The 23,952-nt window shown below is 34.5% G+C and overlaps 1 protein-coding gene across 1 annotated transcript in view; it reads right to left on the bottom strand.

Moving 5' to 3' along the window:
• AstA-R1 (allatostatin A receptor 1) overlaps positions 1-23,952 on the bottom strand; it is an 80,817-nt gene that overhangs the window by 11,516 nt on the left and 45,349 nt on the right. Inside the window, exons 3-4 of the mRNA XM_085198681.1 lie at positions 7,562-8,466; positions 1,210-1,365 (exon numbers count right to left, since the gene is read on the bottom strand). Of these exons, the coding sequence (XP_085054807.1) occupies positions 1,210-1,365; positions 7,562-8,389 (984 nt within the window). The 5' untranslated portion in view covers positions 8,390-8,466. The remainder of the gene's footprint in view (positions 1-1,209; positions 1,366-7,561; positions 8,467-23,952) is intronic.

The following is a 23,952-nucleotide window of genomic DNA, read 5'->3' on the forward strand; positions in this document are numbered from 1 at the left end:
AAGGTGTCAATGTCACTCAGCTGTCACATCTGTCATTTAAAATATGATCGATTTTAATCGATTCAAATGGATTTCTTTTTGTTTTTTTAGTAATTAATTGATATTTTCTTTATTTGTACTAGTAGTAATTATGTGTACTTATAAGAGATTAAGTCACACAAAATATTGATTAATTCAGTTATAATAATTCAATTCAATTGATAAAAGTATGCATATATTTTTTTTTCTTATGACGTTATCACATTAAATTATCGTCCGAACACCGACTATACTGACAACCACTTTTATATGTTCCCTTGGTAGTAGTGCTCCCCTACAATCCCCCATCTACCCGCATATCAAACTTGAAGTTTCTAATTCCAGTAGTTTCGTCTGTGCGTTCTCTGTCAATCACTCGGTAATGAAAGAGATCTATTTATGTATATAGATTAAAATATTAACAGTACTAACTCTTAGAATAACACTTCAAAAATAACTATAAAATATTTATACTAGAGTTTCTTAATGAAAATTCCAATTGGAATAGTCCTTTACGCCCACTCTAGAAAACAATATTAGATAGAAGATCCTATGACGGGCGGAAACTTTACACTTTATTTGATTAAAGTTTATTAAACAGAGCAATATTTAACAGACTAATAGAATGTTTTGGATCTTAATGTAAAGGAAGGGTTTAGTGATTCTTTTCTCTGTTCTTCTCTCTAAATGAAAGAGTTAAAGTTGGGTAATTTGAATTCATTGTTTGGCAAAAACACAACATTTTATTGAAAACTGATGCAGGTATGTTTCAATCTTAAACTGTAATTTACAGAAGGGTTACTCATGATTACACTGCAGAAAAAAAATTAAACAGTAATATTTGTTGGCTTGAAACATCGTCACAGGGGTCAGTTTTTTCGATATTTTTTAAATTCAATACAATATGAAAATTACACGAAAAATATTTTTTTTATATTTTTCTTATAACTATCACAACTTAGTTTATTACCTATTTTCGGCTTATCGTTGATTTCTGGGACACCTGTATAATCATTCCTCCGAGACGAATCTACTATCATTATGTTCATTCATATTCATTCCCACTACGTTTTAAAGAATCCATGAAAAATTATTACTAAATTTTACTGGTTATCCATGGTTATTTAATTCCAATACCCCAATGTCTTAACAGCGTCCACGATTTACAATGAACACTAAATCATACAATACCTTTCTGAAGGCGACCCTGAAGTTCTCCGACAGGAAGGCATAAAGCACCGGGTTGACGCAGCTGTTCATATAAGCCAGGACATGCGAGACTATCTGCGCGGTCACCGTGAAGTAGGTTATGTTGTACGCGTCCAACGCTTTCACTAGCAGGATTATCTGTAAGGAAAGTTAGGATGACATGAGTATTTTTTTAAAGTGTGGCGTTAAGTTCCATCTCTAAGTTCGTAATGTCCCGAAATTTAGGAGAAAATGGGGAACGTAATGTCTTGACATTATATTATTTATCGTTGCCTAGCCTGCTTTATGGAAACAGCGTCAATCTCATAAAAAATCTTTGAAATTATAATATCGATCGTGACTTAAAATTAAATTTAATGTTAATATTCAATACATAGTAGGTTTTGATCTCCAAGATCAATTATGATTTTCACTTCCATTTTCGTACAGAAAGTGGGGAATGGAGTGTTTCTACACTATATTCATCTTATTCTGATATATGCAGGAAAAAGCGTAAAACTTAAACAGGAAAAAAACTTAATTTATTTGAATCCCCACACAAAAATGGTCACTGTTTTAATTTCCTTTTATCTCACAAACATGTAATAAGCAAAGCATTTTATCATCATTGAGCTTTTCCTAAAATAGATAAGGAACTTTATTAGTTCAACCAGTGATAACGCAAAATATATTAAATTTCCAATAAATTATATATAGTTTTTTTTAAACTCGTGAAAAAGTAATCTGTAGGTTTTTTATCTTTTTATATGAAAATTATGGGAACAACGGAGAATGAAATTTGGCCTAGTTATAGTTAATACTTAATATAGAGGAGCAGGGTAAAAAGCATAATATTCCTTAAAAATAATATCATTTATTCTAAAAATAATTTATTCTCTTAAATAGGAATCGAACCAACAATTGTCGCGTGTAGCTAGTTTCTTTTCCACTACGCCACGATGACCTCGACATGGGTAATAATTTATATTATTATAATTATAAGCACGAGTGAGCAATTTCAATTTATCTCCATTCCATTATACACGGGAAAATCTGCGCGTGACACTTTCTACCTTTTATTGGGCAATAAATAAAGGGGTTGGGGGTTCACTAATTCCGGTACATTGAGGGTGGTTTTTGTTTATCCTATATCTTATAAAACAAAGTCGCTTTTCGTGTCTGTCTGTTGTTTCTAACTCTTCTTCTTCTAAACCACCTAACGGATTTTGATGCGGTCTTCACCATTAAATCGAGTGTTTTTTGTAGAAGGTTTATATATAGTTTATTATTTGTACATTCTTATGTAAATTAACATAAATACGATAAATGTGTATAAAGTCCTACCCGTTGAGACACTTTCGCGCATGCGCTGCTCTAATGGTAAGTACTACATGAAAAAAATGTACTGGAGTATTGTTCCTCTTAATAAGATCTACAAAAAAGTCCGCGACGGCATATTCGTATCTTTTAAGAATAACGTGTAGTGATCATTTTTCTGTCTAAAAATAATAATTTCAATATATTTTTTATTGTGAGGGATATTTTTCCATAATGGTATTAATCCTTATCCTTTAAAATACTTTATTAATTTTCTACGTTAAACGAAGATAAAATTTGCTTTTTTACACTATTTCGAAATTGGGAATAGTTTTAGAGAAAAACGCATTTCATCGTTGACACATCCCGCCGTTGACACATCAGCTGTATGTTACTCAAGTTTCACTTATTCCTTACTCTCAGCATATAAATAAGTACATTAATTACGTTGGCCATTTAATGTAGACCAAAACTGTCTTTTACTGTTTTTCATTTTAATAAGTACTTTAGAAGTTGTTACAATATCAAAAAAATCCTTGCTGCGAAACGGCTCGCCACTCGCCATGCGTCAGCCGTGCCCGCTTGCCTTACACGCATCGGTGGTTCAGTGGTAGAATGCTCGCCTGCCACGCGGGCGGCCCGGGTTCGATTCCCGGCCCATGCATTCTATTTAATTTTCCTCACAGGCAGCCACGTCGTGCTTGCTTTTCATTAGGGACAGAATACCCCCTTCAGCATTAACCACAAGCTCGAAAAAAAAAAACCCGGCTGCCTCTATAGCAACGAAGATTTAGTTAGAAGCGTTTGCACGTATTGGATAATTGGAGTTGAATGTATTATTTAAGCGCGATATATTTGGTTTCACATTTTTTGTAGTAGTTATTAGTAGGTAGGTTTTTGTTTATAATTTCTTCCGTTTAAAAATAGTCATTTAACTATCTAAAAATAGTCATTTAAATATATTTTAATAAGTACTTGAAAAGATTAGTAGCACAGATTTAAAATTACGGTACCTACTAAAAAATCCTTGCTGTGTAAAACAATTGGAAAATCCTTATTGAAACTACGAAAATGCGGGTTGCATTAGGGTTTAATTAATTTTCACATTATCTTAAGTGCTTTGCAAACATACATTACATGAATAATCCAGTAGTTAAAGCGGGCGAAGCCGCAAGAGGGTCGCTAGTGTTGATTAAAACAACGTGTTTACATAAATTAGATTAAAATACTCTGAGGTCATTATGGCTCAGTGTGTTAATTGCCCCGATCACGGCGTTAAGTTCCACCACTCAACATGTCTCAAAATATGGCGGAAAGTAGTGTCCTTATACTAGATACAAACTTTATGTGAAATAAACCGTGAATAAAAAAAATTAAAAACAGAACGTAACATTATAAAGGAAACTATTTCATTGAATTTCCAACAATAATCCATATTTATAGCATAGCTTAAGAATAAATAAAATAACTGGTTAGTCTTCATGCAACTTAATCTTAGTTACTTATTAAAATAGTGGAGGTAATAAATATCAAGGACTTACTTCGAAATAAGCTAAAACCTGGAAACTAAAAGGATTGTAAGGTCAACGGGAAGTACAATTTATAAAACTAAAACTGGATAAACTTAAGTTTGGATTTTTTCTCTTTGCAAATTTTTACATTTATTAGTACTGTAAGTTCTCACGTCGCGTCGTGCCATTTTGATTAGTCCTACTATCGGTCTTATTACTTACGTATTTTGCTTCGTTATATCTTTATCAATTGTTTTCTTATATATTCTTATTGGATAAGTGTGCCTAATAACTAGTTACGTATTTTATAAGTTGACCTTAACAATGTTTGTTATTTAGCCAAGAAATCAAACACACTCTCCACGTTTTCTCAGTTTATCGAGCAATGCCTCCGTGATGGTACCTTCATACTCCCATAGTAGTTATCGAACCCACGACCATCCCATTTACAATCATACTGTACCATAACGTAGAGTTATGTTAAAATCAATTAATCTGAATTAGGTTAATTAATTGAATCAATAAATCCGACCTAACATTGCTTCTACATAATTTATCAAATATTTATAATACCCGAGGCATATTTGTTTTAACAAGCGATTAAATTTGATATCAAAGAGGATTTCTAATACATTAATTTTAAACGCTTTGATAAATATTTCTTTGCCTCTTTCGCTGGATATGTAATAAATTAATGATTGTATTTTATTTTTTTGTTTGGCTTATAACCAAATAATCAATTGAAATTTTGTAAAACATGTAAATTCTAAAAGCAGCTAATGCGATGGAAATAGTTTTTTACTAATAAGTCTCAAGATCTTCAGAGTTCAGTGTAAATGGAAAGATATTAGAACAAATGAATAAAAAGTATATCTGGGAAATATGCTTAGTAAGAGTGGAAGAAAAGAAATGAATGAGGCATGTTGTTGCCGGTAACAGTATTAATGGTGCCTATGCTGCATTGATGAGATAGCGAAATGTTAGTATTACATATAAACGTTCGGCTGTATACAGTGCAAAGCTGGAATAAGAAGCTGGAGAAAGAAGGATAAACGCTGTTGAGATACGATTCGCGATATGTGGAGTCAGTTTCGCTAATCTAATCTGAATACACAATGAAGAAACACACAAAATGGCAGATACTATGTGAAGATGTCAGAACAAAGAGTTCTAAAGCAAGAGTGAGTGGTAAGAGAGATAGAGAGAGGCCTCGGTAAAAACGTGAGGACATGTAACAGTGACTGATAGTGGACAAGGCGAAAGAGTAGTATTATGCAGAGGTCGTAGCAATTGGGGCTCTGTTCTTAACGTAACGTTGTCTTAATGTGCCGCGAAAGCCTCAAAAAAAGTAACTTGGCTAATAATGTTAAAACGTTTAATCTTTGAACTTAGGCCATGTTGTTCTAGTGAAGATCATTAATTTGTTTTATTTATAGCAACGCTTCTACTCGCATATCCGTCTTGTCGATTGAGTAGATCAATTCATATTAATTCGGGGCGATCTTCTGTGACTGACGTAGGATTATTTATTGAGTTTTAGTTTTATTTGTATTTTTAACTGACTTAAAAAATGGAGATTATTACTTTGATATGTAATATTGTTAGAGTTGGATAATATTTGAATATGATTTAGGTTTTCGTTTATGAGTTTATATATTTCACCCATAATTTCTAAGCTATTATATAATATAGCACCCATAATATAGCACCCATAATTTTTAAGCCTAAACGTATTTTTGAATCAAATTGTTTTTTGCAAAATTGATAAGTATTTAAAGTCGGCTTATATTTTTTATAGCATTTATTTAACATATTATTGACCTTATTGACGGTGTAAAGTGTACATATCAAATACTATTTTAATAATTTTGTAGAGAATTTTAATTTGTAATTTATTGGAATTTTAATAACATCATAATTATATCGACTGAGAGCCCGTTGTGGCGCAGTGCACAGAATCTATCTATAAGCACGGTGGTGCCGGATTCGATTTCCAATCAAGGGATAGAAATATTATTATTTTCTCGCTCTGGAAAGAAAACAAAAATTTCTTCCAATTAACACAGAGTTTAAGCAGTGTTTAACCCTAGGTTCCCTTTGCCTGCTATTAACGAAATATAGCGTGAAGCTTATAATTTTAATGTACATTGCTCTATGCGGTGTAAGCTGTCTTAACCGTGTCAGGGCAACGTTGAAGCTGCCTTATGAAATTAATTACTATGCGGTTGTCACTTTAACAGCCAATGTGCACAGGAAATTGTCGGAAAGTGATTGCACATGTACATACATACATGTATTATCAGAACTTACGAAGGAGAATCTGGAATTAAGACATTCGTCGTTTCACTTTCCGCTCCAATTAGAGACTAGAGACTATAGAGACATTAAATACGTATATATTTTTTTATAACTTCACGTTGTACACTACATAAGTATATAACATGTTAGCCATAGAATTGAGTAGACATTGCGTGAAGAGTGGTGGACCTTAACACTGCGCTTTATCTTGTTACCAGATCGAAGAAATGCAAATTCAAGCTCAAATTCAAAATATTCTTTATTCAAATAAACTATTACAAGCACTTTTGAATCGTCGAATGTACATGTCAACAAAAAGCTGTCCATCAGTAAGACAGTGAAGCGGAGAAATCGTATCAGGATCGAACTGTTCACGTTCACAGTCAGTTCTTGGTTCAATTCACCTGCAACCAACCTGCAATGCCTCCAGAATTCGGAGGAAAGTGGGCAATGGAAGTGTCTCAATGGAGACGGAGTGTTTTAACACTAGTTTTTCAGGTTTTCTATACCTAAGATAGGGAAAGAAAATCTAAAAAATACAGCGTGAAGCTAAAAAAATAATAATAACAATAAATAAAAATAAATAAATAACAATAATAAATTCAACATTTTGAGCTTTGTAGTTTACTTATATTACTTATCTATTCAGAAGTTTGCATTTCTCAGTATCTTTAATTAAGACGAAATTTCAATAAGATAAGTTTCAAGACCAAAGTGGCTTTATCAGAAACTTTATAATTATTATAATGTTTATTAGAATAGAGTGTTAGCTTGAAATTGTGGCGGTATGCCACTTTACCTTGCCAAGATGTTTGTCTTTGGAATTTCTCGATTGGTTCCACGGCATATTAGATTATTAGTTTTAAGTGAATTACATAATTAACTATATAGTATAGTATCTAGTGGGAGTTAAGCATTCAACGAAACATGTTATAACTCAATTGCTTTAAAATTGTAAACAGAATGTTTTTGGAAATTAACATTTTATAAAAGTACATAGTAAACTCGTGATAGTGACTCCTTATTTCGTTTTCCCTGTAAATATTCAGTCGTAGAGATAATTTTTTGAATAGGCATCTTTCATTTTTCAGTCATACCAACTGAATAAGCCAACACAAATAAAACTAATTTCAAATCACTATACTTCTCCTGTTGTACTTATTTTATTACAAAGACTACTACTTCTGAAAGATTCAATATAAATACAATAATATAAAATCGATCCTCACCTGTATCGGGCACCAGCAGACCGCAAACACCACCACGACGACGACCACCATTCTAGTAACTTTTTTCCTTCCTCTCCTACTCTCTGCTGATACTCTGCCTCCTGGAGCACTCTTCCATAACCTCGACAGCATGCACATATAGAGCACACTGATAAGCGCTAAAGGTATCACATATGATGATAAGAAGAAGGACATTTGAAAGCCCAATTTGCTATATCCCTGCTCTTCTAAAAATACACAGGAGGAATGATTTCTATGGAAATAGGAGTACTCTCTCTCGCCATGGCATATTCCCACTGGTATTGCTGTAGTAAGAATAACTACCCATATACAGGCAATAGCTAATAGCGCATTTCGTTCAGTCCTTATAGACATTGATGCTATAGGATGTACCACTGCCATAAACCTATCCAAGGACATAAGAACCAGTGTGTAGACAGAAGCGTGCGCTGTAACCACGATGAAGTATTGGACAACTTTACACCACCAGTCTCCGAAAGGCCATCTCGGCATTACATAGTCGGTCGCAGTGAAAGGAACGCAGAATATTACAAATAGTAGGTCAGCAACAGCCAAATTGATGATTAGAAGATTTGTGGTGGATCTCATTCCAGGGTTTGCGGCAACAACGAGAACTACGAGCGCATTTCCAACGAGTCCAACTATTCCGATGAATCCAAAGAAGATGGGTACAACTCTCGACACAACTTTCTCAAGGAGCTCCCCGTTTTCATATTCTGAACTGTAGTTGCATCCACCAACACTAGCTATTTCTTCGCTTGTCAAATTAACGCATATATTGTAAAATTCGTCTTCTGTAGACTCCATTATGATGGAATTAAAAGACCATAATCACTGGTGTTCTTGGTTTATTGTTTTGTGCTATTGTTTTGTTTTTATGTAATCTGAAACAAACAAAAGTTTATGTTTAATAGATAGATTTAATAGACTTCTATTTTGTTTTTAAATTGAAATAGAATTGAACGTGGGTGAGGGCTTGTTAGCTTAGACTAAATATAGGATAGCTATCTCTATGTGAAGTATGGATGTACACATAATGGTATAGTATTCGAATTCTACTCGAGAAAATTGCAAGAAATGTAGCATCACGCATTTTCTGCACACCATAGTAGGGAGGGAGGTGAAGGAACCTGATGGAACCTTAAAATATATTAAAACATTAGAACACGGTTGGATGACTTAATTATCAGAACAAAGAAGTGTGAAACAAACTCTCATCAGCGGAACAAAGTTCCCTATGCCGGTGTAATTTGTCGTTTCATGTCATGAATAACTTCCTCAACTTTGGTGAATGTCAAAGCTGTTTGTGTTAAATTGTAATTTAATTTTGGTGTAGGGTTTTCTATTATTATTATTTTAGAGAGTATACAGAAAAAAATATGATTTATCATACATTTTTTACACTTTATCGGACATAAATAAAGAAAAATAATAGCCACATAAAATGTCTCTTTGAGGTCGCTGCTGGCGTAGAGACATACATACGTGCGACTCTAAGGCAATGAATGCTGAGATCAATTCCTATAGGGGGAATGTTTGAATACTGAGTTCACTCTGACTCTGCTATGCGAGGAAAGGCCTGAATTTATTAATATTTATTTATAAGGTCAACAAGAATTAAAATAAAATAAAAAAAAGGAGCTTAAAATATTGGAATACTATAATAATAATAATATATTTTATTTATATTTTGATTGATCTCTTTAGAGTAAGAGAAATAAGAAAACTAAACAAAACTCGTGGGAGATTTTTATTCAAAGTTATGTGACGAAAATAATAACTGATTCCCAAATGTCCCTTCAGTAAACCCTAAACTTTTATTGTATTTAATAATTTGCGCGGTAAAATCTTGCTCCCCCCTTTCCGCCGAATTCTGGGGGCATTGCGTGTAGAGTGGCGGAACTCAACGCCGCGCTTTGTCTCGTCACCTGAGCGAAGAAATTAAAATATTTTATTTCTTCGAGTGGACATCGAACTCACAACCTGTCCCAATTACAGTCACACGCTAGTGCCACTGCGGCACATATCTGGCCTTATATCATATATTTTATTTCTTTCATATTTCATATGTTTTATTTGTAAAAACTGTACATATTGTTAGAACTAAATTGTTATCGCGTGGTATATTACAAAGCTCTTGCGTCATTCATCACGGTACAATAAATTCTGAGTACATCTAAAAATGTATGTCTAAAATAAACTTTCAACGAAATATGATGAATTCAATGAAAAACAAAACGATTCAAGCGTTACAACAGCTGGATGATTATTAAACATGTTTTATGTTTTAATTTCTTTGTTTATTTTACATATATGTAAGTAAATACTAGTTGCCGCTCACAGTTTTATATAGGTTTCCACTACGGCGAGTACTGAAAGTGAGTACACAGTCCTACCTACATGCTAAATTTTAACTTTCTAATCCCAGTTTTGTAAGTCGTCTGTAAGTCGTTTCCATTTGTAAGTCGTCTGTGAGTTACTCGGAGAATTGGTAGAGTTTTGTATATATAGATGATACCTTGAAAGAAGTGTCGGACTGTAAAAGACCTACAATGTGTGTGAAAACCATCTCTCTTTTGTCTGAAAATCTTATTAAATTTGGTAAATTATAAGAATTTCTGAGAAACAAAAACAAGTATTCTAAAAGTATTTCTCGAAGCAGAGTTGCCAATTAGTTGGAGATCAGAAATACGCGATCTAATATTAGACTTAATTTAACACTCGCGTAATGAGTACTATTTTGTTGAACGCTTTGAAAACATACGATGAAATAAATATTGTGTAGCTGAGCGCGCAGGGGCTGGAAACATTTTGATGATTTATATAAATATTTATTATACGATAAAGTAAATATATAGAGATCGTTGTGGCGCAGTGGGTGGTTTCTGACTGAGAACGCGATGTGTGACTTAGGCTGACGAGATTTTTCCGTTCTGTTTATCCTACTTATGGAATGGTTATATTTAAATTATCTTTATTTCTCCGTTGATATTAAACGTTAACTCAGAACGTGGTATTAAATTCCGCTAGTCAACAATCAATGTCTCCAATCGGCAGAAATAATAATTAGCTTCGAAACTTGGTTTTCTCTATTTACCCTATTAAACGAAAAACAAAACGTTAAGCCTAAGTAATTTCATATGGTGGACATTGTTGTATACAGATCTGGAAAACTGGGCATCCAGTGTTAAGACACTCCATTCCCTCATAGATATTTCTGTTATCCACTTTCCGTCGAATTCTGAAAACATACTTTGTTAAATGGCGAACCTCAACATTACAATTTGCCTTGTCAACAGAGCGAAGAAATAAAAATGTTAAATATTTTATGACTCCGAATGGGAATCACACACAAACGCTCGCTTAAAGTCACAAACTTGTGATCCTGCGCCACGGCAGACGGCCTCAATAAGAAAAAAACTAAAATACAAAAAATGTTTCTAACACCAGCCAGAACTATAAAATATACTGGAGCCCACAACCGATGCGTCGGCGTTTCATTTCCTGATGAACAAAACAATTTATTTATACAAAACTAGAGTTATGGAATGAGGAGATGTTGGAAGACTAAATTGTTTATCAAATTATATATATATAGATTTTGAAATCATAAATTCCCATATAGATTTTGAACTGTAAACATATTTTTTTATTATTATATAGGCTTATAATATTTTTATCGACAAGTATAGAGTGTGATAATATAGTCAATGGAATGGAATAGGCGTAGGTGCAACTAAAATGCTGATGTTGTGGGTTCGAATACCACTTGGTAGTATGATATATTTATTATTTTCTTTTCCTCGCTCTGTTAATGAAGTGAAGCGCCGCGTTGAATTCCATCAATCAACATCTAATGCCTTGATGGATTCGATGGAAAGTGAGGAACGGAAGTGTCTTAACACTAGGTGGTATATAAAGAGTAATACATACATATATTTGACTCTAAAGAAATCTTAAAAGAAAGCAAATATACATATAATTATTATTCTCTTTGACGAAATGGCCCTTTTTTACCTACGATGTCGCAATAAAAAACCTCGCAGTACGCACAGGTGCGAGTAAATCGTAAGATGCTGAGTTTAGGTAAGATGAAAGCTTGATTTTAGGGAAAATAAATTATACAATATATGAAGGAAATAATGGCGTAGGGACACAACTTGCGACTGTAAACGCGACGGGTTATGGGTTTGATTCCATTCTCGCTCTGGTAACTAGAGAAAGCGCGGCATTGAGGTCTGCTAAAAAATAAATATACATAGTGACATATAAATTTATACATATAAGAGACTAACAGACAACTACTAAGCAAAGTCATTTTAGTGTTAAGATATTCAGTGTTAAAAAGTTCTCCACTTTTCCGCAAATTTTTGAGACCTTGCGTGTGGAGTGATAGAACTCAACACCACGTCCCTTCGAGTGAAAATCGAAACCACAGCCGTCGCACTCACAGTTACTAGACTATGCCGCTGACCTGCGCCACGACGGACTTATAATAAAAACGACAATAAACCAATAGTTTTCTATTGGTTTATTGTCTAACTTATCTTTTTTCTTTCATTGTCGAAATTTGCCACGTCTAAAATAACAGTCTTTAAGGTTATTAAAAATCTGGTTCTAGTTTTAAAGTAACCAGAAGACAATATCATATGGTACACGTGTGGTGCTAAATTGATCTCCCTTTTAACTTATAATGGAATTTTAACGACACTTTTGAACAAAAATGGGTAAATTTGCTTAAAATATATAATAGCAGATTCACCTCTATATTAAAGTATGTTTTTGGGATTGTAAAAATAAACGGCGGTGTTAAGTTTCGCCATTTAAATAGCCATGTGTTTTTAATAGACGGAAAGAGGAGAAAAGAGAGTCAAGAATTTCCTCAACTTTACTCAAGAATTTGGCGGAAGGAGGGCAACGACAGTGTCTTAATGGGAACAGACCGTCTTGACACTACGTTCCCAGGATCCTTCTGCTTATCCTGTAAAGTGTAAAAATAAATTTTGTGTCACCATTGCAGAGAAATAGAAATTTAATCCTCCCCCAGTGGAGACCGAATTTAAAACTAGACATTATCCCTCGACTTTCAAAATTACAGGAGAATTTGAACCCGATACCCTCGTGTATACAGTCAATAAAACTTTGTCTCAACCATTTAAACCAATTTCAAAGTGGTTTGTCCCTAAAGCCAAAGGCGATAACTTCGCACGTCAGGAGTTTACCTCCACAATTACCGTAATGAGCGAGTAATGTGCTTTGACACAAGGTGTCGAATCTAATATCATTTCGTATCAAAAACACTTTAGTTCACAAAACAAATTAAAGCCTTCGTGGTGCAGGGGAACAAGTGAGCGACTGTAAGCGCAAAGGTTGTGGGTTCGATTGCCACTCGGGGGAGTTAGATCTATAATATTTTCATTTCCTCGCTGCGTAGAGTTGGGCCACTTAATGCCTCTAGAATTCGGCAGCAATTGAGGAATAGAAGTGTCTTAATGAGAACTAAGTGTCTCAATACTAAGTTTTCAAGTCCTCTCTCTGTTTCCTGCTATGTGCGGGATGCAGCGTGAAGCTATTGCATAAAACATAGATACGGCTGTATGGCGTCTGACTGTAATCGCGACCGTTGTAATTTTGATTCCCACAGAAGGAATGTAAGATCATCGTAATTTTTATTTAATTACTTTTGTTATCTATACTAATCGTGTTCTGCAAAATATATCGCATGGGGTGTCTTAACAACATTCTCTTCTCACCCTCGTATTATAAATTCAAATGTTTATAGTAATAAAAGTCGCCCTTCACATAAAAAACCAATATTTTGCCCATTTTTTTTAGAGAGTTCATCACACAAATTTCCGTAATATACTTTTCCAGAAGGTGTCGGCTATAATGACAGCTATATATAAAATACAATATTCTAAAGGGAGACTATAAAACCTCCCATCACATTTCCCTAGCCATCAGCAAGTGTCAATTTTATGTCAATCGGTGGAGACGGTTTAAGTGATTGTCAACACTTTTGGACATCTGGTGTCATGGGGGAAAGCTTGTTGATATTTCTTTGGATACTTTTATATTGTATAAAAAATAAAAACAATTTTTGGTCCTTTTTTCTCAAAACTGTCAGGAGTTTTCAAAGATGGAACTCAACGACGATTTTATTATGTATTTAATTAAGTAATGCAATACTGAAGTTTTTTTGGATAAAAATAAGAAGATTAGCCTACCCCGCAGATAGCAGCATAAGCAGAGGGAAACTAGTGTTAAGACACTTCTTTCCCATTAAGACACTTCTGTCCCCTGCTTTCCATCGGATTCTGGGGGCATTGTGTGTTGAGTGGCGGAAATCAATGCCATGCTTTGCCTCGTTACCAGAGCGAGATAATGAAAATATAAAATATTTCTTTTCTCGAGTAGAAATCGAATCCACAACCTTTCGCACTTAAACTATGTCGCCGTGCCCCTGCGCCATAACTGGCTTCAACACGAGTAACAAGACTAAGTTAAAACTACATAAATTGTACATTTATTGGATTCTGAATTTCATGAACTGTTAATAAATAGTATTAACGACTGTTGCTAGCAGAGTTTGTGTCATACATTTTAAAGTTGAGGAATTTATAGAAAAGAAATGGAGAAACAAAAAGTGAAAACGTGAGGTAGTCAGTTCACATAATGATAATTCAGTGATAACAATTTAATTAAATTCATAATAGTATGCAATTTTTCATTAATGTTTTCTTATGACGTTTTCACGTAAAATTATCAATTATCACCCAGTTTTCTCATATTATTATTAAAACGAGAAAATGAAAATAATTATAATATATTCCCTCGAGCAAGTATAGAACTTACAGCAATGACGTTTACAGTCATACGTTATGCCACTGCACAGCGACGGCCTCTTAATATAAAAATATTATTTATCTATAGATAATTTCTATATTCAGCTTTTCAGAACAAAACAAAAAAAAACAATCAACATATTTTTTGCCTCAAGTTTGAACATGTATTTACTAAACGTAATAAATGTTAATTAAAAGATACCATCCATTGATCATGATAAATGAAGGCGAAAACAGATAATATCTATTAATTATTAGGCCGACGTGATGTGGCGTTTCACTGAAAATTCGACGGTCGTGGGTTCTATTTCCGCTCGAGGTAATTAATAACTTCTAAGCTCCGATACAGAGCTCGGCATTGAGCTCCGCCACTCAACATGCAAGGTCCTGAAAATTGAGCAGAAGGTGGAGAAAGGAGTGCTTTGATTGTACGATTGCGAGTTCGATTGCCACTCGGAGAAATGAATTATGATTTATATTTATTATATAATATTTTCATTTCTTCGTTCTGGTACCAAGGCAAAGCGCAGCGTTGAGTTCGGCCACTTAACACACAATACTTAAAAATTCGGTGGGGAGAGAAGTGAAAGACAAAGAGTTTTAACACTAGCTTCCGTCTGCCTACACGGCTATATGGCACACTACCGTGATGCTACGCTACGACGGCCTCTTTTTATATTATTTGTCATTATTTGCAAGAAAAAAGTTTATACCCATACAAATATCTTACAATATCAAATGACATTAGCAAAACATGCCATTTACTCTGTCTGTACAAATAAACCATCAATCATGACTTAATTTTTTTGATTCTAATAAAGAAACGGCGAAATCCTAACGATATGCAAAAAACTCATCAATCATGAAAAAAAAATTGGATTTTGTTCGTGAAAGTGAGAGATTCTAATATATGGTGGATAAATTGACAGTTGTGAAAGGAATAAGTAATTGGGTAGAAAATAACGAGATCGAAAATCATATTTATTTGTTACTATCCATTAATACTGCAGCTTCGCCCCCGTAGCTAATTGGGCCAAAACTGACATGGACACATTCAGAGTGGGAGGTGACTCTGACCGCAGGTGCAATGGCATACTCGTAATAAAGCCTATAACCTCCTTCGACGTTAGTCTTTCTTAGAATTACTAAAGGCATCAGGTGGCCGGTCACCAGCGCGATGGACTGACCAATTAAAAAATGGGACCCTCTCTTTTAAATTCCATGGGGTGTACTTTTAAAAAAAAACAAATAAAAAATTGAACGTACCGGGAAAACAAATATTTTTTTTATAAATTATCAAAAATTTTACATATTTTTTTATATTTTTTATTTGTTTTCTAATACGACATGCATGATGGACTACGACTTGCATGAGGAAGGACCATATTAAATTTGATTGGATAAACAGAGTACATTTTAAGGGAGCCCTTTAAACAGATGCATAAGTCGCAAGTCGACTGGCACTACTCCGAGCTCCTCATCCTACAATTTCGCCAAGTGCTCTAAAGCTTATATAATTGAAGTTCATACGTATATGTCAACACCGCTAAAGAGAATACTACTGAAGACAAAGGATACAAATCGTATCTATGGCTTGTTGCCTTGAAGACCACCTCGATAACCAATAGACGAGGCCGGCAATATTCTTCAAACTAATACAAAATAACATTGCAGCAGAACTAATATTATGAAAGTCAACACTCAGGAGAGTTCTTTGAAAGAAAATCAACTTCACTTGTGTTAATTATTTTAGAACTGCTCTTATAAAGTCGTAGAGACTATCTTGAAGATAGTTCAAGACATAAACAGAAATGGTTTTTTTTTACTTTTCCCCAAGTTCTAGCGTATTGAATGGAGGGACTCAACGCCGAGTGGGAATGAAACCATCAAGCTGTCACCTTCGTGTGCCCCTGCGCCACGACTGGCGTCTGAAAATTTTAAAAGTATATTTCGGCGTTAAGCTCCGTATGTAGTGTAATGAAAGTAGAGAATATAACACACTATAAACTACAACACTATAAACTCTACTAACCTGCTAAAAATAACAGACGTAATGGCAAAAGTGTTTAGAAAAATTCATCACAACATCTCAAAATAACTGAAAGAATGGAATTTTTCCAAAAATTGAGGAAGCAAAATTTAAAAAGGAAAATAATTAACATTTCACTAAAAAGGTAAACGCGATTAAACTTAAAAATAACAAGGCCATTACATAAATAGCCCGAGCCGAGACGTCCACCTTGCTTCCGAGTAAACTTGGGTAGGTACAGGTATTGTGTTACGGAACACTTTAAGGTGGCATCCCTTAATGAAAGCCATTTTGCTTCACTTAACACCAATAGAATTAAAGTAATTAATCTTAAATTACAAGTAAAAAATGGAAAGGTTTTTTTTCTCCGATATCCCTTTGAAATTCTTCGATTTCAAAGGCATGTCTGACTATAAAATGTCCGCTTTGGACGTGTCATTTCTTTTTAACCGACCGCGCACGTACTACGTTAGGTTATGTGCTTATTAGTCTTTGTATTCATTCGTTTTACTCCATACAATTTATTCTCTAAGTATTTAAATTGAAGCAATAATTTCATAATTAAGATTTTCATGCGACCGTCGTGGCACAGTGGGAAAAGATGTGACAACTGACTGTAAACGCAATGACAGTGGCTTTGATCTCTTGTCGGGAAAATTATTACATTAAAGTTATTTTCTTGGTAATCTAGTAGGTAAGGTGCTACGACTACTCAACACGCAATGGCTCAAAAAATTGAACATAATTTAAAATTGTTCATCCCCCCAGTTGTGAATCGAACACAAGACCATCGCGTTTACAGTCAAACGCTATGCCCCTGCGCCACTACACCCCTATCAGGCGATTCATACACAGGATTAATCGAAATCGATTGTTTCTCCACTAAATGGAAATTTGGAAGGGTCGTCCGATTTAGATATCGGTATATAATAATAATAATCAGAAGCCTATTAACATTTCGGGGTCGACCTGTCGATTATACTCTATCCAAATATACTTAGTTTGTATTTAAGCGTTTAGAAGTTTTAGACGAATCTAGCCCTTGTTCGATTATGTGAGATATATTAGCTAGCGCGGTTATAGATTAAAATTACTGAGAAGACGTTCTTACCTCTTATTTTTATATACAAAATTCTTCCGAGGCCGTAGTGGCGCAGGAGCACAAGAGGATTATGGCTTCGATCCCACTCGGGGAGGAAATATTTAATATTTAAATTTTTCGGTGTGGTACCTAACTAGGCAAAGCGTGGCGTTGAGTTGTTGCTACACAATGTCTCTAGAAATCGGCGGAAAGTGAGAAACGGAAGTGTCTTATCGAGGAATATCAACACAATACGTACCTGGCTACTTGCGGGATACGGGAATAATACTATTTTCTATTTTAAATCATAAAATCCACGCAAAGATTGCGGGCAGCGACTAGTCTAATTTACAAATACAAAATTTGCTTTCTAAACCATTTTCACAATTTATTTTCGTAATTTATTTTCATTTAACGCAACCCATTGCTTCAAAAATGTACTTACAATTCCACCAATTATAACATTTTTCTGTTCCAAATCGACAATTTATATAAAAGTTTTCAGTAGACATTATTTATTTATTTAAATTCAATACGTTAAATAAAGAGTATATTCGTATGAACTTTATTTATTAAAATTGTATTTTTTTTATTTAAACAGAATATATTTTATACATTTCAAAGAGAATATCATTGAGTACTGAATTTTATATGAGCGACTGTCAAAGCCTTTGTGAGTATTTGTTAGGATTGGTAGAAGTCTAATTCTAACAATTCTTCTTTGGCGTATTCTTTATTATTACACGTCATGGCTGTTGTGGAAGACCTTCGTGGAGGAGCTGACCAGCTGCCAGCTGCTGAATATTTCATTTCCTCGAGTGGGAATCGTACCCACAACCTGTCACGCTGAAAGTCGAACGCTTGTCCTCACGTAGATAGATATATTTAATATTCTAGTTTCTCGGTTACTGCAACCATCCTATGTACATTTGTACTTATCTATTGATGGTTTTGAATAAATTAAGTACATTATATGTATCCCATGCATGACTTGTACGAGACATTCGCTGATTATACGATTTGACTTTACAATAAGGTGTTTCTGTTGTGTATATGTTAATTTCCTACATAATTATTTAAATGGTGTACCTTCATTACACATACATATATACTAGCTTATATCCACGGCTTTGCTCACGAGGTAAAATGTAAATACTAAGGGTGGTGTAGGCGACACTATATATCCATCAAAATCCAGCCAATCCAGTCCAGGGTACAATCCCGCACTCCATCAACACTAACAGGCAACATTTTATAATTAAACAAATACTTTTGAGTAATAAAACGTTTGTGAATCCATCTGTTAAAATTCGAAAGCCCCTCCACAGTCATTGTTTGCTTTGATTGAATTTATTTCACAGCGTTTACACTCGGCTGCTTTGAATAATTCCTTATTTTGATATAACGTGGATATTATTAAAATATCCTTTAGATATGTTTTTCATATCATATTTTATATTTTTTTTATTTTTGATATCATTTTTTTTCAGCTTATAGGAAGGCAGAGGGAACCTAGTGTTAAGACATTCCGTTCCTCATTTTACCAAATTCTGCGTGTTGAGTGGCGCGACTCTACGCCGCGCTTTGTCTAGATAACTGAGTCAAGAAGTTTTTTTGATATTATATTTTGATAGATGTTTTGTTTAGAATTTCTTATTTTCATTTTTACGCTTTATACTGCGTAAGCCAGTGTTTAGTGACGGAGCTTAACGCTGCGTTTTGTCAACACAACAACATCCTGATATCCTGAAGCTAAAAATACAAAATCTATCCGAGTAACATTCAGACGCTGTCCCATCGCAGCACGACGACGTCAATAAAATAATACGTAGCAATATTTATAACGTGAGTTGAATAATACAAATATGTAACTCAATTGGAATCAAGTGAATCGAGTTTAGATAGATAAAATAGAGAAGAAATAGCTTTTAAATCGTTAAAGCTATAGTAGAGCAGTGGGATGATGTGCAGGGTTTAGTTCCGCCACTCAATGCAGAAGATACGCGAAGGTAAATGAAGAAATAAATAATATTAGACAACAGTTTTTATAAAATATTTGGAGTACTTTTTAAGGAAATTACCTAAATTACTTCTAAAGCTGACAACAATTATTTAAATTAAAGCTTTAGGCTGTAATGATTACTTTTTAAAAGCTGCCGTTTGAAGGTTGAAGAAAGCTCATTGTTTTAGTGGAATCGTTTTCGTTATTACGAAAATTGAAGATATAAATATAAAGTGGCGTTCGATACGAGCGCTCTACGCCCTTAGCGTCGTTACCAGAGCATAAAAGAGAAATTGTTAAATATTTAATTCCTCCAAGTAGGAATCGAAGCCACTACCATCGGGATTACAGTAGCACGTGACGTATGAGCCCTCAGACCACTAAGCTTTATGTTCTTATTTGTATGGCTCAGTAGTCAGAGCTGTTGGACGGTTTCGAAAAGGCGCGGGTTTAAATTTCGCTACGCTAAAATTACTATACTTTTACTAAAAAAATATTACCATTTATATTACTATCTCAGGTCCATCTCTATCTCCCAACAGAAATCTTGAATTGTCTAATAGACCTACAGTTCCTCCATATGTAACACCCGCTCAATCATTGTCGTCTCGAGCGTCGTTACTTTGTCGTATCCATTTACCTAATTAAGTTAGATAACCCATGTACGTTAGCTTTGTTAGTCAAATAGAAGTGACTACGTCTGGTGTTTGTTCTCTCTCCACGCTATCCCGCACAGCACGGTAGGCAGAGGGAACCTAAATAATTAGGGAACCTAATTTATTAATCAAGGAATGTTACTAGTATTCGTTCGTTTCGTTTCGTTCATCGCTTCATTGTAAGTCATTATATCTGCGGTCCAAAGTACCTCGGGCACTCAGAGTGTGTCATTATTACATAATTCAATTTGAACATAGATAATCATCATAAACTGCGGCGTTGAGTTTCGCAACTTAACATGCAATGTCTTCAGAATTCGGCGGATAGTGGAAAACGGAAGTATCTTAATGGCAAATGGGAATCTTACCACTAGAAAGCTGGCTACCCTGCAATAATATGAAAATTTACCATAAAAATTTAAACGTTAAGGTGTAAAAACCGCCTCTTAGACACCGCCAAAGCACTCTAGTCAATTAACTTACACATTTTCATCACGACACATAAAAATTGTACCTACATGGTTTTAAGGCATTTTCTTGTTAGATTTTTACGAAGATTTTTTTTTAAACATACTAGGGTTATACAATTGAGTTTAATAATATTTTTGTGAAATTGTATTATCGTGTTGCAGCGTCGGGCAGCGGAACTAAACGACGCGCTTTGTCTTCTTATCACGTCAAGAAAATTAAAAAAAAAATCCCCAAATAAGACTCGAATCTACAACCCTTGCGTATACGGTCAGATACCACAACGGCCGCAAAATATGAAAAACTATTATAAAATAAAGGATATTCTCACGATTTTTGTTTCCTTACAGCGTTTCAAGACATTGGTAGTACATTATTGCGTCACCGCCGTCGGAAGATTAAATTCCAAGCCGTAGTAGTAGTTTAGAGAATTTTCTCATCTAGGTGTATGCGGGTGACCCACGTACCTTTATCTTGTCTTATGTATTATGAGACAGTTAAACATGAAAATCTTTTCATGAGCCTTTGTTGCGCAGATGCACAAGAGTTCGACGGTAAACGCGACGGTCGTAGGTTGTAGGCTCGATTTCCACTGGGGAAACACTTACTCGTTGTGGTAACCAGGCAAAACGCGACGTTAAGTTCCGCCGATACGTAATGTCTCAAGAATTCTTCGATGTCTCTTCTAGTGTCTTAGCGCTATGTGTACTCTGCCCTGCTCTGTTGCGAGAAAAAGCATGAAGCTGCTTTATTTATTCATTACTGCGTATATTTTTTAATTAAAAATATATTAATATAACTTCATTTAAAATTTCATAGAAGACAATCAGAATTCTCTTTGCCTTTTAGTCTTCGCCGGAATTGAATCTGCTCTCCTCTAATTGGAGGAGCGTCGCAAAAACGCATACAAAGCTTAATACTTGAGTCGAGATGTGAAACAGGAACTTTTCTAAAGCCTTTTAATTAAATAAGAAAAGGACATAAAGAAAATGCTGTATTTACTGACTGTTTCGTACATGTTTAGCATTGATATATTATAGTAGTTCTAGGTTCAATCCCTACGTATATATATTATGTAGCTGGAGATTTTGTTTGGCTGAACGTGCTAACCTCAGGAACTAATTTAAGCTCAAAATTATTTTTGTGTTACCCAATACTTATCATGTAAGGCTGTAGTCTGTACTGCACCACGTTAACTATTTCTATAGATACCACTATCTTATATAAGAATATTTTACCTTACTATAATATGTATCATCCCTAAAATGATCACTTTTGTGCTCATTTTAGGGATTGATTTCACTCTCTTTCCCACTGAACGGAGGTATTTGCCACAATCTCTAGATATATATTTATCCCAGCTAACTATTCTCGCTGTGTGCTTACTGGCAGTAATCAAGATACTGTTTACATTCATAATTGATAGTCCCAACTATAAACATGCACCAGAATCCCAATTCACAAACATTCGTATTAGGTATGTACAGTTGTTCCAACAATTCGTCGAAATAGTATTTAGATAAAAATACATTTTCATATATATGTATGTGCAAAAAGCTCTACCGTTACTGAGTTACTGACAGACAGGGCACAGACGAAACCACTGGAATTAGAAAATTGAAAACTTGTCATGTGGGAGTGTAGGGGAGCATGTAAAGAGAATTTCTTACAATTCCCACAGAAACGGAATTTCTTGCCATGAGGGATTACCGACGCTTTGGGTGCTGAATGGCGGAACACAACACCGAGCTTTTCCTTGTTACCAGTACGAAGAAATGAATATATTAAATATTTCATTAAAGGCAAGAGAGGGAATCGAACCCACAACCTCCTCTGCTCCTGCTAGTACATATTATACGCATTTACATATTATATATGTATATTTTCCTAATGTTAATGGTATCCACCTATTTGATAAGTAATTAAGATATTAATCGGACTGAATACGCGTTTCATCTTGATCGAAATTGTAATCTGGATAACTAATAATTAATCGAGACCGTCATGGCGCAGGAGCGCAGAGCGCGACGGTGGCGGGTTCGATTAGAGGTATTAGAGGAATAATTTTATCTTCTTGTGTCTCAATATTTACATAGTACACCGAGTATCGGCTAGACACTGTTTACATACTTCTAAGAATATCTGGACGAATTATTATAAAATTAAAATGAACAATTTAATTAAAAATTACATTTTGCTTAAAAATCTGATTTTATAGCAGCTTTGCTTTTTTTATTGTATGTTCGTTCGTTTAGGTAATCTAATGGTAGTGGTAAGTAGGTATTACGTGATGAGTGGCGGAGCTCAAGACGCATTGAATATATATTTTGAACTTACATATTATTTTTGATTGGTCAAATCTAACACCAATTTAATGAGAAAAGCCGAATTTTACACTTGTACCAAAATTAACGAACAAAATTTATTTTCTAAAGTCTAGTCTAGAAATCAGCGTTTCCACTCAACGAAGTCAGCAGAGTTGGAAGTCGTGTAGTGCTCTCATTAGTGCCTAATTAACAGAATTAATGACATGGTACCTTAATGACATGGTACGTCGATGAAAAGTGCCAAATGTAGTCAATAGGTTGATTACTGCTGTCTGGTTAATGACTTCTGCCAATCAAGTGTGGGATCAATTTTCTCCTTTGATGAAGGACTTGTTTGAGTGATTCTGAACAAAAGTGGAATTACATTGATATATTAATTATGATTTAAATGACATAAGCATATGATCATATAAATTTATATTTTTATTTCTTCGCTCTGGTGTCGAGGCAAAGTGAGGCGGCCACTTAACACGCAATGCCTTCAAAATTATTTTTATATATCCACCTACACGATCCCACGGGAAGAGTGCCCTATAGGTGTTAATTACAACAACAGCGCATACAAGCTCGTATCTTTTACTGTGTCGCCTTAGAAGCTTATTTTTTCCTCGCTCGAGATATTAGACATAGATTTGTTATTGATTTCAACTCGATACCTCCACTCCATTAGAAAATTAATCTTAACAGATGGACATACAGATATACAAACAACTTAGTGCTTCTATAAAGCTTCTTTCTATTTTAAGGTACCGAACCCTAAAAATCCAGATAATGGATGATAGTACAAAAAAAGTATTTATTTTTTGTCACCAACAATTTGTATAACGAATTTCGATTTTTACCTCAAAACAGAACAAAAGGTCACATTATATAGGACTACAGCCGCTCAGTTCGTGAAAGCCGTATTGTGGTTATACACTGAAAGATAAAGTTTTCTTTGTGAAAGGGTCTTTATGGTGCTT

Source organism: Heliconius melpomene, chromosome 15, assembly GCF_056956725.1.
Source record: "Heliconius melpomene rosina isolate 202511_hmr_F chromosome 15, ASM5695672v1, whole genome shotgun sequence".
NCBI classification, from domain to species: Eukaryota; Metazoa; Arthropoda; class Insecta; order Lepidoptera; family Nymphalidae; genus Heliconius; species Heliconius melpomene.